This window comes from Fonsecaea pedrosoi (assembly GCF_000835455.1).
Source record: "Fonsecaea pedrosoi CBS 271.37 unplaced genomic scaffold supercont1.6, whole genome shotgun sequence".
NCBI lineage: Eukaryota > Fungi > Ascomycota > Eurotiomycetes > Chaetothyriales > Herpotrichiellaceae > Fonsecaea > Fonsecaea pedrosoi.
Window position 1 is genome coordinate 2,492,559 of NW_013550610.1, and position 12,344 is coordinate 2,504,902.

Below are 12,344 nucleotides of genomic sequence, written 5' to 3' on the forward strand. Positions count from 1 at the left end.
GCCAGAGTTTTAGTTGCCCCCGTGATATAGGTGTTTTGGTGAAGAGGCTGCATACCATTGGAAGGACTGCATCACCTTGCAAAACGCGGAGTTACGGAGTTGGTCCAGTTTTGTTTTCCCGCCCCGCGCAGAGAAGCCAGCGAGGCTCTCCAAGCCGAGCTCCTTGCTGATCCATGGGCCTACCGCTGGCCTCCACCGTGGTCCCCAGTTGCACCAGTGGGTGATGTTCGGTGACCTGCCCCAAACAGGACTAAAGGGCTCCGGGGTGGCTGAACGACAGCCTTCTTTGAGACACCATCAGACGTCAGAGGCGGCGGCTCCATTGGCCACGGGTGCTCGCCAGAAACTTTCAATATTGGCATTTTGACGTCTTTGTTTCCCTGCTTGTCTTGGTCAAGGCGAGTCCGGCTCTTTCTTGCTCAATGCTTGGCTCCCTATTGAAGGAACGGGATCCCAGTTCCAGGTCTTAGGTCTTTTGGCAGGGAACCCCCCCTCAGTCCCCGTGGGGCAAAACGCTTGCAACCAACAATGGCTGACTGGTGGTCGTTCGTTTAGCACGCTGTAACGTTGGCCAGGGATGTCAAGGTCCGGGGGCGCGAAAAAAGCTTAGGCGATTCGCAAAAAAATCTCGTGAACTAACCTCGACCGAGGACGGAGCCTCCGAGATTAGATTTGCGGAACTCGCTAAGCGGGGATAGGTATCATCGTTGTCGTCCCATGGGGGTGTGTAGAGCGAGTATTACTCGTACTTTTGACACAACGATGAAGACATTTTGTGGCGGGCTGCTCTGGCAGAACTTGACGTTGAGAATCGTGGGACTAGGTTCGGGCGAGAGGAGGAATGACAGTGGGAAAGAAGCCAATGCAGCCATCGGTCGATGAGAGATGATAGACGGTGACGGGTGATGAAAGTGATGTGAGTGATGACGACAAGGTGAGAGGAAGGAAGAGCTAGAGCTACTGAGAAAAATTCAAGAGAGCCACTGAGAAGCCCTGGCGCAGGTCAATTTCCTCGGGTATTGGATGGTGCGAAGGTTTGAGCGGGAAACTCGTCCAGCTTGTAGTGCAGGCAGTGCGGGTTGTAACCGCTACCAAAAGTATTTGACAGCAGCTGATCGCGAGCCAGAGGTTGATCAATGGTGCCTAGAATGCCTTAGTAGGCATGTCCAGGCTGACAAGGAAAACTTTAGGGCAAAAGAACCCCGGAGGAGGGGCGTATACCTGCCTAGGATTTACCTAGGGGCTTTGGTTACCATCTACGAGTATTGGAGGTGGCTTCAGGACCACCTAAAGAAACCTTTTCTTGCCTGTTTACTCAAGGTGCCCAAGTACACTTTGCACCTAGGTAAGTATGTAGGCACGCACTGTATACCTAGGTACGCTCTTACGCACCTACTGTAGGTCCAAGCGCCTTCCCGTGGCTGCGAGCCGCTAAAATTATTCGGCACAAAGCCAGCAAACATTTTTCACTCCAGCCATCATCATTATTACGACCTCAAGAACCTCAAACTCCGTCTGGTGTGGCATTTTCAACGGCCAAATGCCCACAACGATGAGACGACGCAAAGTTTTTCTCATTGTAGTTGAGCTCCACTACCATCAGTGGTATGATTGATCACTCCCTCCTGAATCCTTCTAGAATCATGATTCTCTTGCAGCTCATTCACCTGGATGGAGTAGATTCCCATCTCGACTCCACTCCCGCCATGCAACATAGCTTAGTATGACCCGCCTTGGATCTCACTAACGCTCCTTGTAGAGCGAAGATTTGCCGATGCTACCTCACCATGACTGTTGTCGCCTCCGTGCATCCTCTTCATACGAGTACCACTCCAGCACATGGACTCCGCGTGGTCATTTCCACGCCTCGGTGCCCAACAGAACGCATAGGTTGCAACCATTTCGGCTGCCACCTGCCCCTGCCTCTCATTTTGCTTCGCTGGTATAGCCTTGCCTTATGAGGATGCTGGCTGGCTGACAGTACACTGCGCGCAGCCACAGGATCGTGTTTGGATATCCCAACACTTCCATGCACAGGATCTCGACCCGAAGACGATGCTCGCATCATGAGAATGGGTTGTAGCCATTTTGGTTCCGAACAAGGCCGTGCCTGGTTGGGTCTCTGTGCTTACTCGTACACACTCCGAATGAAGACGAGACACCGCCCTTGGACTGGAGCCTTGTGATACCGAAGTCGATACGAAGGTGGCGTCGACATTTCTGCGAAGTGCCGGACATGATAGTCAGGTTTGGGACATTGCGTTCGTCCACCCTTGCGGCGGACTCATCAGCGCAAATTGATGATGCTCCATAAGGGGCATTACCAAGTGCATGAGCAAGCCCGCCCTGTTGTTAGAAGCGATTGGGACGTACTCCTCCATTGACACAAGACAAGCTTCTTCTCGGCGACGGAGAGATCGTCCAGATAGGCAAGGCTGTCACGTCTGCTAGACCCTTGCCACAAGTGTCTAGAAGCCAACAGATCAATAGTCAAATGAGGGCAAATTGCTAAACCAGAAAGACGTCCCTCTTCCTTTGAGAGTGTCAGAACTTAGCAGAGCTCTTGCCTGCTTCAAATGAGTTGCTCGAATGAAGTTGAAAATGCATACCGTTCCATAACTCACTCTGCTTGGAGCTCACATGGTCTTCATCGCTCCGTTCATGATATGGTAGCAATGTCACCCGGTTAACCGCTTCGCGGACTTCTGTACTCTTTGTGGACTCGGGTTGTGGGAGAAGGCTCAATGGCCAGCGTAGATGCAAGAAAGTCTAGGACAGGTCTTTTTCGACGGTTGAGTTATCAGTCCTATAGACATCCATGACACAGTGACAAGGACCAGTGATGAATGCCACTGCAGGTTGAGTGCGATTTGTTGTCGAATGCTTTGCCGTAGTAGCGTCAGTTGGAATGTTTGCTCGACCGGATCAATTTACGCGCTCCACGCGCGACGCGTCCCTTGATACGCGACACCTTCTCCTCCAAACCCATGGGCCCCATTCTATTCTCCTCTGCACAGAACCTCCCTCTACACTCACTCCGAACAGGTCGTGCACAATGGCGCTCAGTACTACTCAGCTGCGCGATGAAGCGGTCCGCAATAGAATCAGACTTGCGACTGAATTCCTTGACCCTACCGACGATGAAGCCCGATCCTATCGTGCCGACATCGTTTTGATGCTAAACCGCGGTCTCAGACGACTTGTGGTTAGCATTGACGACATTCGATCTCGTTCTCGAGAACTCGCCGACGGCATCCTTCACGCGCCCTTTGACTATTCTCTTGCCTTCGATGCGGCGCTGAAGAATATCATTGGCACCATTCCCAACCGTGCCCCTTTCGAGCAAGATGAGGACCGTTTATATTACGTGGCATATTCGGGCTCATTTGGGGAGAATACCTGCAACCCTAGAACATTGGGAAGCTCCCTGCTCAACAGAATGGTCTGTTTGGAAGGCATTGTCACAAAGTGCAGTCTGGTCAGACCAAAGATTGTCAAAAGTGTGCATTGGAATGAGAAAAAGGGCACTTTCATGTTCAGAGAATACAGGGATCAGACTATGAGTGCCAATGCCCCTGCAAGTCTGAGTGTGTATCCACAGGAAGATGGAGAGGGAAATGCTGTACGATGAACTCTTGTTTACCTTGTTTTTGTCGTGAAACTAACTTGAATACAGTTGGTCACAGAATATGGCTATTGTACCTATCGCGATCACCAAACAATCAGCATCCAGGAAATGCCTGAGCGAGCACCGGCGGGGCAACTTCCTCGAAGCGTGGATGTTCTCTTGGACGATGACATGGTTGATCGCGTCAAGCCTGGGGACCGAATCCAGTTGGTGGGCATCTTCAGGTCATTAGGGAACAGAAATGCTGGATCGGGATCATCGATCTTTCGGACCCTTATCTTGGCCAACAACATCGTCCTCCTGTCCTCAAAAGCCGGGGGAGGAATTGCTCAAGCCACAATCACGGATCAGGACGTGAGAAACATCAACAAAATGGCTCGTAAGCACAATGTCTTCGACTTGCTGTCGCAGAGTCTGGCCCCCAGTATCTATGGGCACGACTACATCAAGAAAGCAATATTGCTCATGCTCTTGGGCGGAATGGAAAAGAACTTACCGAATGGCACCCACTTGAGAGGTGATATCAACATCCTCATGGTGGGCGACCCTTCAACAGCCAAATCCCAACTACTGCGCTTCGTGCTCAACACCGCACCATTGGCAATTGCGACTACCGGCCGTGGCTCGTCCGGAGTCGGTCTCACTGCTGCCGTCACGTCTGACAAGGAGACTGGGGAGAGGAGACTCGAAGCCGGTGCCATGGTTTTGGGAGACCGTGGTGTAGTATGTATTGATGAATTCGACAAGATGAGCGACGTGGACCGTGTAGCCATCCACGAAGTCATGGAACAGCAGACCGTCACCATTGCCAAAGCTGGGATTCATACCTCCTTGAACGCCAGATGCAGCGTCATTGCAGCTGCAAACCCTATTTTTGGTCAATATGACAGCAACAAAGATCCTCACAAGAACATCGCTCTTCCCGATTCCCTCTTGTCTCGTTTCGATCTGCTCTTTATCGTCACGGACGATATTGATGACAAAAGAGATCGGGAGGTCTCGGAGCATGTCCTTCGAATGCACCAGTATCGTCAGCCAGGGACTGAAGAAGGAGCTCCTATCCGGGAACAATCCAATCAAATGCTTGGAGTTGGTGTCCAAGAAGATCAGAATGCCAGTCAGACATCGTTGGTCTACGAAAAGTTCAATGTGGTGCTCCATTCCGGTTTTATGGCTGGTGAAAGGACAAGAGGAAACAAAAAGATCCAGCCTGTCAGCATGGGCTTCATCAAGAAATACATTCAATATGCAAAGAGCAGATGTAAGCCGGTCTTGACGGAAGAGGCGAGCCACTATGTCGTCAATGCCTATGCCAATCTTCGAAACGATGAACTACAAGCAAACAAGCGCAGAACTAGCCCCATGACGGCAAGAACATTGGAGACACTGATCCGATTATCGACTGCCCACGCGAAGGCTCGACTATCTAGCCGGGTCGAAGAGAGTGATGCAATTGCGGCAGAAGAGATCCTCAAATTTGCCCTTTTCAGAGAAATTGCCGTCAAAGGTGACGGGCGAAACAAGCGACGCAAGACCCGTGATGCCAACGATGATACCTCGCAAGCGGAGAGCGACTCGGAAAGCGAGGACAACGATAGTGACGACGACACCCCATATCGTGGGACGAGGTCCAGCGGTGCTCGAGGGCCCAAGCCACAGACGAGGAGTCAGCGTTCGACCCGCACCAATAACACAACAAACGGCACGTCACGCGGAAGAGTTAGTAGCAATGCGAATGCTGGAAGCGATGATTCAGCAGAGTCGGACGTGCAGGCCAGTTCCTCCCGAAGTCAGCGACAGACGGGTGCAGAATCGCAATTGTCCCGCATGAGCATAGCCAGCTCTATACCCAGTTCCCAGCTACCATCGACCCAAGCCGACTCACAGTCCCAAGGTCCGAATGCAGCACCGTCTGGAGGAGAAGCAGAGTCAGAGCCAAGCATTTCTCAGCCACGGCTCGCCTCTTTCCGTGCTGCTTTGGGCGGCCTGACCCAGACGTCGTTGTTTCAAAATGACATGGCTACTGTCGCGGATGTCAGTGCTGCCGTTAATCATCGCGTGTCTGAGGCTCGTGGGACTGAATTCTCCCAAGAGGAGATTACTGCTGCGCTTAGGACAATGAATGAGGCGAATCAAATCATGTTTCTGGAGGACAGTGGGGAGGTTTACACTCTGTAAAGATCATTTGTGTTTTTCTTTGGGTCAATGAATGGCTAGGTGTCCGAACATGAGGCGCTGAGTGATATATATAGTATTGATGTCCAACGACAATGATCAGTGAAATGACTTTTGCTCTACGGTTTCACTTGCACTTTTCTAGCAACTTTGATAGCGGAAGACAAAACAGTGAATCGACGCCAGAGGTCATCCGGACGATGGTGACGACGGTTACTCTCACTTGAGATTGTCAGGCTCGATCGCAAACGGCGGTCCTTCAGCTCTCATCGAGGTACATAGCTTGTACGACAAGAGCACTCAACTGAGGCAATAACAAGTATATCAACCGATGACCTGCCATCACGTTGTCCATAACATAGTCACAGAGTAAGTATCGCGTAAGTAAGTGGCTTCAACTTCAACGGAGGACACAGAGATTGATGCAGGTGGTCGACATCGATGTTCCGGATTGAGACGACGGAGATGGAAATGGAAGATAAAATCTCCAGAACACTAGACGATGAGATGGAAGGACAAGGAACCTCGAGTATGAACTGGATGTGAATTCCGTTGTATATAACCATCCGTGCCTCCTTAGTTGATATGTAATGCAATATACACTGGCTGGAGTGGGCGCGCTCGGCAAGAACAATTATCCGTCCTGCGCTAGTCCGTTCCCGGCGAGGCCTTCCTCACCTTCATTCAACCACGCAACCAAACACACAGCAGAAGACGAACCCGTCTATCTCACACACGCCGCGAGCAGTGAGATCACCTCACTGCGCTCATCGCATGCCTTGTCTTCCTTGAGCCGCCATCCCATCTCACTTCGCTGCAGACAAATCTTGACTTCCACGGACCCCCTCAACAACAAGGAACACCGTCGCGTCCCACTTCCAACCGGCGCTCTCTCACTCTTCACTAACAGGCTCTTGCGCTGCCGCCAACTCTGCCTCAAGCTCCCTCACGAACACTTGGGACTGTCTCGCAAACATGTTCCAAGCTTCCCAGTTGGCCCTTGCTTGATAGTCCTCCAGTGTCTGGTCCTGGAGTTGTCGATTCTGGCAGCGCCAGAGGAGTCGGAGCATCTGGACGGGGTTGGCTGTGGTCATGCGCTCCCCAGTGTCACTCGTGTAGGCGTCACTGATCTGTGTCCCCCAGTCTTGGCGGCGTTGCCTCCACCTCCTCATTTGTGCGTCCTCATCTCCCACATGGTGGGCGAGGATCGCTTGCTGAAGCTCACGACCTCTTGCCTGGGTGATTCTTGTAATCTCTTGCAATTGTCTGGTCGTGAGATCAGATTCTGCAAGTATTGTCTGGTGGTGAGAGGCTGACGTTGATGTTGCAGCACTAGCTCCAGTGCCCAGAGCGCCGTGAGCATCTTGCTCGTTCTCTTCGGAGTCGTTCTCTGCATTTCTCCTTTCCCTCCTGGGGGGTACCCGTCGAACCCCTGTCTCTTCGAAGGCCATTCTATCTATCTCTCGGCCCATGGCCGCTTGAATATAGTTCCAGGGCCGGGTTGCCCCCCTGGTATTTCTCATATCGGTAGGCATGAGGTGCCAAATTCGATCGGCGCCCCACCCTTCAGCAAGAAAGATGCGCAGCATTGTGCCCCAGGCGTGCCTTGGGTAGAAGAGGATGATTGATGAGAGGGTGAGTCCTGCGGGAAGCGGAGTGTCTTGATGAGGGTAATGCCCTCCTCGGTGGCGGTCACTTCGGCCACGCTCTATGATAAGAGGCACCCTGGTGACGGGGTGGCGGTCACCATCCCTGAGGACTAGATAATTTTGACCCGATCTGAGCCCCGTGCCCAACCTTGTTGCACTTGTTGGAAATCGGAAGTTTGCAGGTACCAACTGAGGTGTGTCAGAGCGAGGAACCACTGGGCGGCTTCGTGGTGTGCGAACAGGGTTTGTGTTTGCTTGCTGCCCTGCCGGTCCAGGGGTGGTGGGAAGCGACTGTTGATTCATTGTGTCGACTGAGGACTGAACAATGCTTTTCTCGGATGAGGATCGAACAAGGCTTTTCTTGCTTGACGACTGAACGAAGCTTTGCCTGACTGAGGACCGAATGAGGCTTTTATTGAATGGGTATCGAACAAGGCTTTGCTTGATTGAGGAATGAATGAGGCTTTGCTGGAATGAGGTTTCCAGGAGAATTGTGCTGTGGAATGAAGATGAGGAAGGAAAATTTTGGTCGAAGAACGAAGACGCGCTTTGGGGGTTTGGGTTTGTTTTGTTCTGTCCGGCTGACCTACAGTCGTGAATAGACTGTCACAGCTTTGAACGCGCCAAGGAGGATTGATATCACTTTCAGTGCGGTGCACTGAGGCAGTGACTGTCAGACAACTTGCCTCTTGACGGGATACTTGGCTCGATGACCATGATCGCACTGCAGTCTACAGGCATCGTCAAGTTTGCAAAAACCGACTTAAATGCTGAGGCCATGCAAACAGACCGCACTCATCTTCGATGACACCAAACAAGGAGAGGCTGCAAATCCCACGTCATGCGACTTATACACATGTTCCATGGTTCATGTTGCTCTCCAACGGCCCACTAATCAGCAGTCCTGAACCTCGAACAACGACGAACCAAGATCTCAACTATCTCCGCCCTTAGCCGGTGTTTCCAGCGCTGTCCACGCGACTTGAGCAGCAAACAAAGTCGTCTGATAGCTCACTGATGGCAACTTTCGAAGTGGCAGTCACCAGCTCTACTGTGAGCGTCTGTGAGACAAAGAGATCTTGGTTTCCATGACACACTGTGCACGGCTGGGGAACAACAAGGCTCTGTTTGTCAGGGGTGACTGGTCAGATTCGGCAGTCGACCTGTTGACAGGACTCTGCCAGTATAGCCGTGAACGCAGACAGGTGATTCTGGCTCTCAATCCCGTCAAGCTACCTACAAGAGGACCATGCAAAAGTCTGCGGAGGATATAAAGTACATGGGACTCACAGCTCCATCAGTCGCGGGTTCATGGCCTGCGACATGATCTGACTCAAGCAAAAGTGATGCAAGTTTCCTTTGGACATTGAATGGCGTATACAATCCATTTTTCCTACGAAGAGACACTGATTTACCATCTCCCAGCAGAGAGATAAGTCCTCTTCAACGGCGCCATGGCCTGTGCATCAAATCAATGAGCAAGAAAGAAATGGGTGGTGCAAGCACTTTGAAGCTGCCTCGAAGGCATGCTGCCTCTCGAGTTTGTCAGCTTCGCAACTACCAGCAATTTACACGCATAGAACCTTTCGAATACAACCGTGCCCACCTGTTCTTAACCATACCCGCCTCGCCGCCTACTATCTTTCGAGATTGATAGAGCAGGGAAGAAACAACTGAAAAGAGATCGTCAGAACCTATGGCTTTGACTGAATGATTCGGTATTGGATTGACGGTGCTCAGCACCAGGGCAGATTGCCGTCACTCGCTCAAGTAACTGCTAGGACTGCTCAGCCAACATCTGAACACCGATTCACTGCTCTACTTAACACACCCGTCTCCATCCACTCCACTCCATCAGTCGTGCTTAAATTCGTGCAAGCGATCAGCAGGAGGTTCTCACAGCAACAGGCCCCTAAGAGGAAACACGACCTATATCTCGGTCGTCATCCTCGGCAAGCGGACGCCCTGAAGTCGTCGTACAAAGAAACCCAAGATCCTATCGTCTACACGGTAGACTCTCCAGGTACCGCCATGGCCATCTTCAAAGACATCCTGTTGCCTCCATGGAAGGCTTCAGTCACAATGCTCATGCCCCATGTAGTCAAGGGAGTGCGTCACCGTGAAACTCCGCCGCATTCTCTATGGCCTCCCGCAACCACTCTTCGTCGTTGTCAGCCAGCTCCGGCAACCCCGAAGATGTCGTTACCTCGTTCTCATCCGAGTTTCCGTCGGCACTATCCTGGTCAAAAGCTTCTGACAATATCACCGCCCACTCGGATTCAGTCTCTTCATACGCAACAGGCATGTCAGCGGCCGTCAAATCCAACGCGAGATCTAACCCACCATGGATAGGCTCCCATGGCAGAGGATCCAAATCGAAGCCTTCAAGCATATCTTGCATCGGCAGATTGGGAGACAAAGCGACGTCTTCTCCTTTGATGGCTGAAGTCGGGTTTTCGTCGAGGTTCCCGTTTGCATCTGTGGCCAAATCCGTAGATTCCAATTCGGTGGTGGATTCGGCAAATCTCACTCGCTTGGCAGGTTTCGCTGCGGTCGGAGAGTTTGGTCTTTTTCGCTTCGAGCCGTGTGAGGACAGTGCACCTGAGTCGCTAGCATTTGGCGTTCTGTCAGGCTCCAGGCTACTCTGATGAGAGAGAGGGACGTCTTCTGACTGCGGATGTGCAGGGCCAAAGCCTGGTTGCACCGCCTTGGAGGCATCGCTGTCAAGGTCTGCGGTCCATGACAGTACTTCATCCACCAGCCCGGCCGTCAATGCTCCGGCCGGTATCGCTGCCGCGAAGTCATTCAATCTGGCCAATCTGGCGATCTGGACCATCAGAACATAAGACACTGCCGACTCTCGAGCCGTACGTAGTGGCTGAGATGAGACCTGCACATTCGGAGAATCCAGCATACTTATGACGGGCGCCGCAACCAGGTCAAAGATTGCACTTTCAAAGGCTGGGCAATTGCGAATATTCCGAAAGCTGAAGAAGCTCTCGCTCGCAGAGTTGCATGGCCAGTTTGTCATGCGCAGAATGAGTCGCTTGCGTTGGAGACCTTGGCTAGCACTATACACGGTGTCGGCATCGATGATCTGACCAGCACGCACTCGCGACTGGCTCCAGTAACCCACCATGCATTCTTTGTACCGATGCAGGTCTTCGGCCGAATCCCAAAGCTGGTGCTCTCTCCCGTTGTGCTTGAATGTTCTTGTCAATGCCAGTTGTCGAGGGGATCTGTCGTCTCTGGCTTGACGGTGAGGGTATCTCCGAATCGCTGGAGCAGTGGGATTGGGAAACTTGCCCTGGAGTTTCGACGCGCCGTATTTCTCAGTGCCGTCCATCATGCATGGTCGGATCTTTGGTGCAGTGCACAAGGCGGTGACTTCTTCAGCAGAAAGGCTCGACAGGCGGGCGTCGAGTCTCTTCGTCAAGAAGTTGGCTCGGTTTGCCCAGGCCTTGGATTTCGTGATGCCGAACGACTTGAACTCCTCGATGGCCTTGTCCGTCAAGCAGGAGTATATGTCAGTGGCCGACCAATGCCACTGGATGAAGGCGTCAAGGTAAGACCCGCGAATGTGGTTCGGATACTTGCTGCAGAGCTCTTCTAGAGACGCTTCAGGTGGGGTCGGTTGGTCAAAATGAGGGAAGGATGGCAGTTCGGAGTAGACACGAGGTTCGTTGTCTGTCCTATGCTCGTGGACTCCTGGTCTCGACCCCACCGATCCTGCTAACGGTGTCAGATAGGTATTTGTATATGGTACTATATAGTAAGGAGACAACTGACCGTACTTCATCGAAGAACGCACTGAAGCACGCTGTTGCTTGTCCATGGGCAGAAGCACTACCGCTGTCGAAGAAGTATCGAAGGCTTTACTGGCAAGGGGAAAGAAAAGGAGAAGGTCAGGTAGGTACCTGGTGATAGGAAGATACCTGGTGGCCCCTTATCGCCCACGGTTGATGCTATTTGAGGGGACAACGAGCTGCTGCTGCTGCTGCTTTGTCTCTGCGTTTTGGGCCTTTGAGAGTGTGTCGGAATTGCTGGCTGGCTTTGCTTTGCTTGCTTGCAGAGGGATGAAGTAACGGCTTCCGAAGACGATCTTGTTGCTGTGTTGAGTTGCACTCTGAGAATGCAGATGAAAGAACAGGTACACTTCGCTACTACTTAAGGGATCGCCGTGGTCTTCAGCATCAGCATCCAACCCCGGCGAGGCTGTGGCATCGAGATGCCTTGCCTTGCACCCAAAGCACAGTCGTCGACAATGCCTGAGCATACTGTCTCGCTGGACGACAAAGCCAACAGCCTTGGCCAGGGGCAGGGCAGGGCTGCGTTCCCCCGTGCAAACAAAGGACATCAAGGCAAGATTTTGAGACACTAAAACTGCCTTGGACAATCAATTCAGTTCAATTCAATCTACATGGGGCAGTTCGAAGCAGGGCAGTTAACGGAGCAGAGCGGAACCCGCCGCGTTGTGAGTCTCAGTTGCTGTAAAGGAGGTGAGTCTCATTCGTTGCTAATAGGGGTTGTTCCTTTGTTATGGACAAGACAGTTGACTTTCCTCAAAGCGAGCCAGTGGCTGAGCACTCACATAGGGAGAGGGAGAGAGAGACATGCGAAGCCTTCACTTCAACGGAACTACCTCACCGCTTCCGCAGCATTTCTCATATGCATTGCCAATACCTAATGCCTGATACATAGACAACAACGAGAAGGACGACAAAAAGGGGGTTTCGACCAATTGTTTCTGTCTCGGGTACTGAAAGCCTCTCTCCCTGATAGATCAGCCTTGTCTGTCTCTCTCTCCCTCTTTCTTTCCGCTTTGTCCCAGACCGGACGGCTTTCTGTACGAGCCAATAAAGAATAGACAGACGAAGGAGAACAACCCCCCC

At 52.1% G+C, this 12,344-nt stretch overlaps 3 protein-coding genes across 3 annotated transcripts; 1 reads left to right on the forward strand and 2 right to left on the reverse strand.

Moving 5' to 3' along the window:
- Positions 1–3,055: 3,055 nt before the first annotated feature.
- On the forward strand, positions 3,056–5,806 carry Z517_09735 (uncharacterized protein; the record flags this gene model as incomplete). The annotated part of the gene is made up of 2 exons (XM_013425643.1): positions 3,056–3,622; positions 3,677–5,806. The coding sequence occupies 2 exons, from the start codon at positions 3,056–3,058 to the stop codon at positions 5,804–5,806; spliced, it is 2,697 nt and encodes an 898-aa protein (XP_013281097.1).
- An 890-nt stretch (positions 5,807–6,696) lies between these two features.
- Positions 6,697–7,254, reverse strand: Z517_09736 (uncharacterized protein; the record flags this gene model as incomplete). The annotated part of the gene is made up of 1 exon (XM_013425644.1): positions 6,697–7,254. One exon carries the CDS (start codon positions 7,252–7,254, stop codon positions 6,697–6,699), a length of 558 nt encoding a protein of 185 aa, XP_013281098.1.
- Positions 7,255–9,553: 2,299 nt separating this feature from the next.
- Z517_09737 (uncharacterized protein) lies at positions 9,554–11,287 on the reverse strand (the record flags this gene model as incomplete). The annotated part of the gene is made up of 1 exon (XM_013425645.1): positions 9,554–11,287. The coding sequence occupies one exon, from the start codon at positions 11,285–11,287 to the stop codon at positions 9,554–9,556; it is 1,734 nt and encodes a 577-aa protein (XP_013281099.1).
- Positions 11,288–12,344: the final 1,057 nt, after the last annotated feature.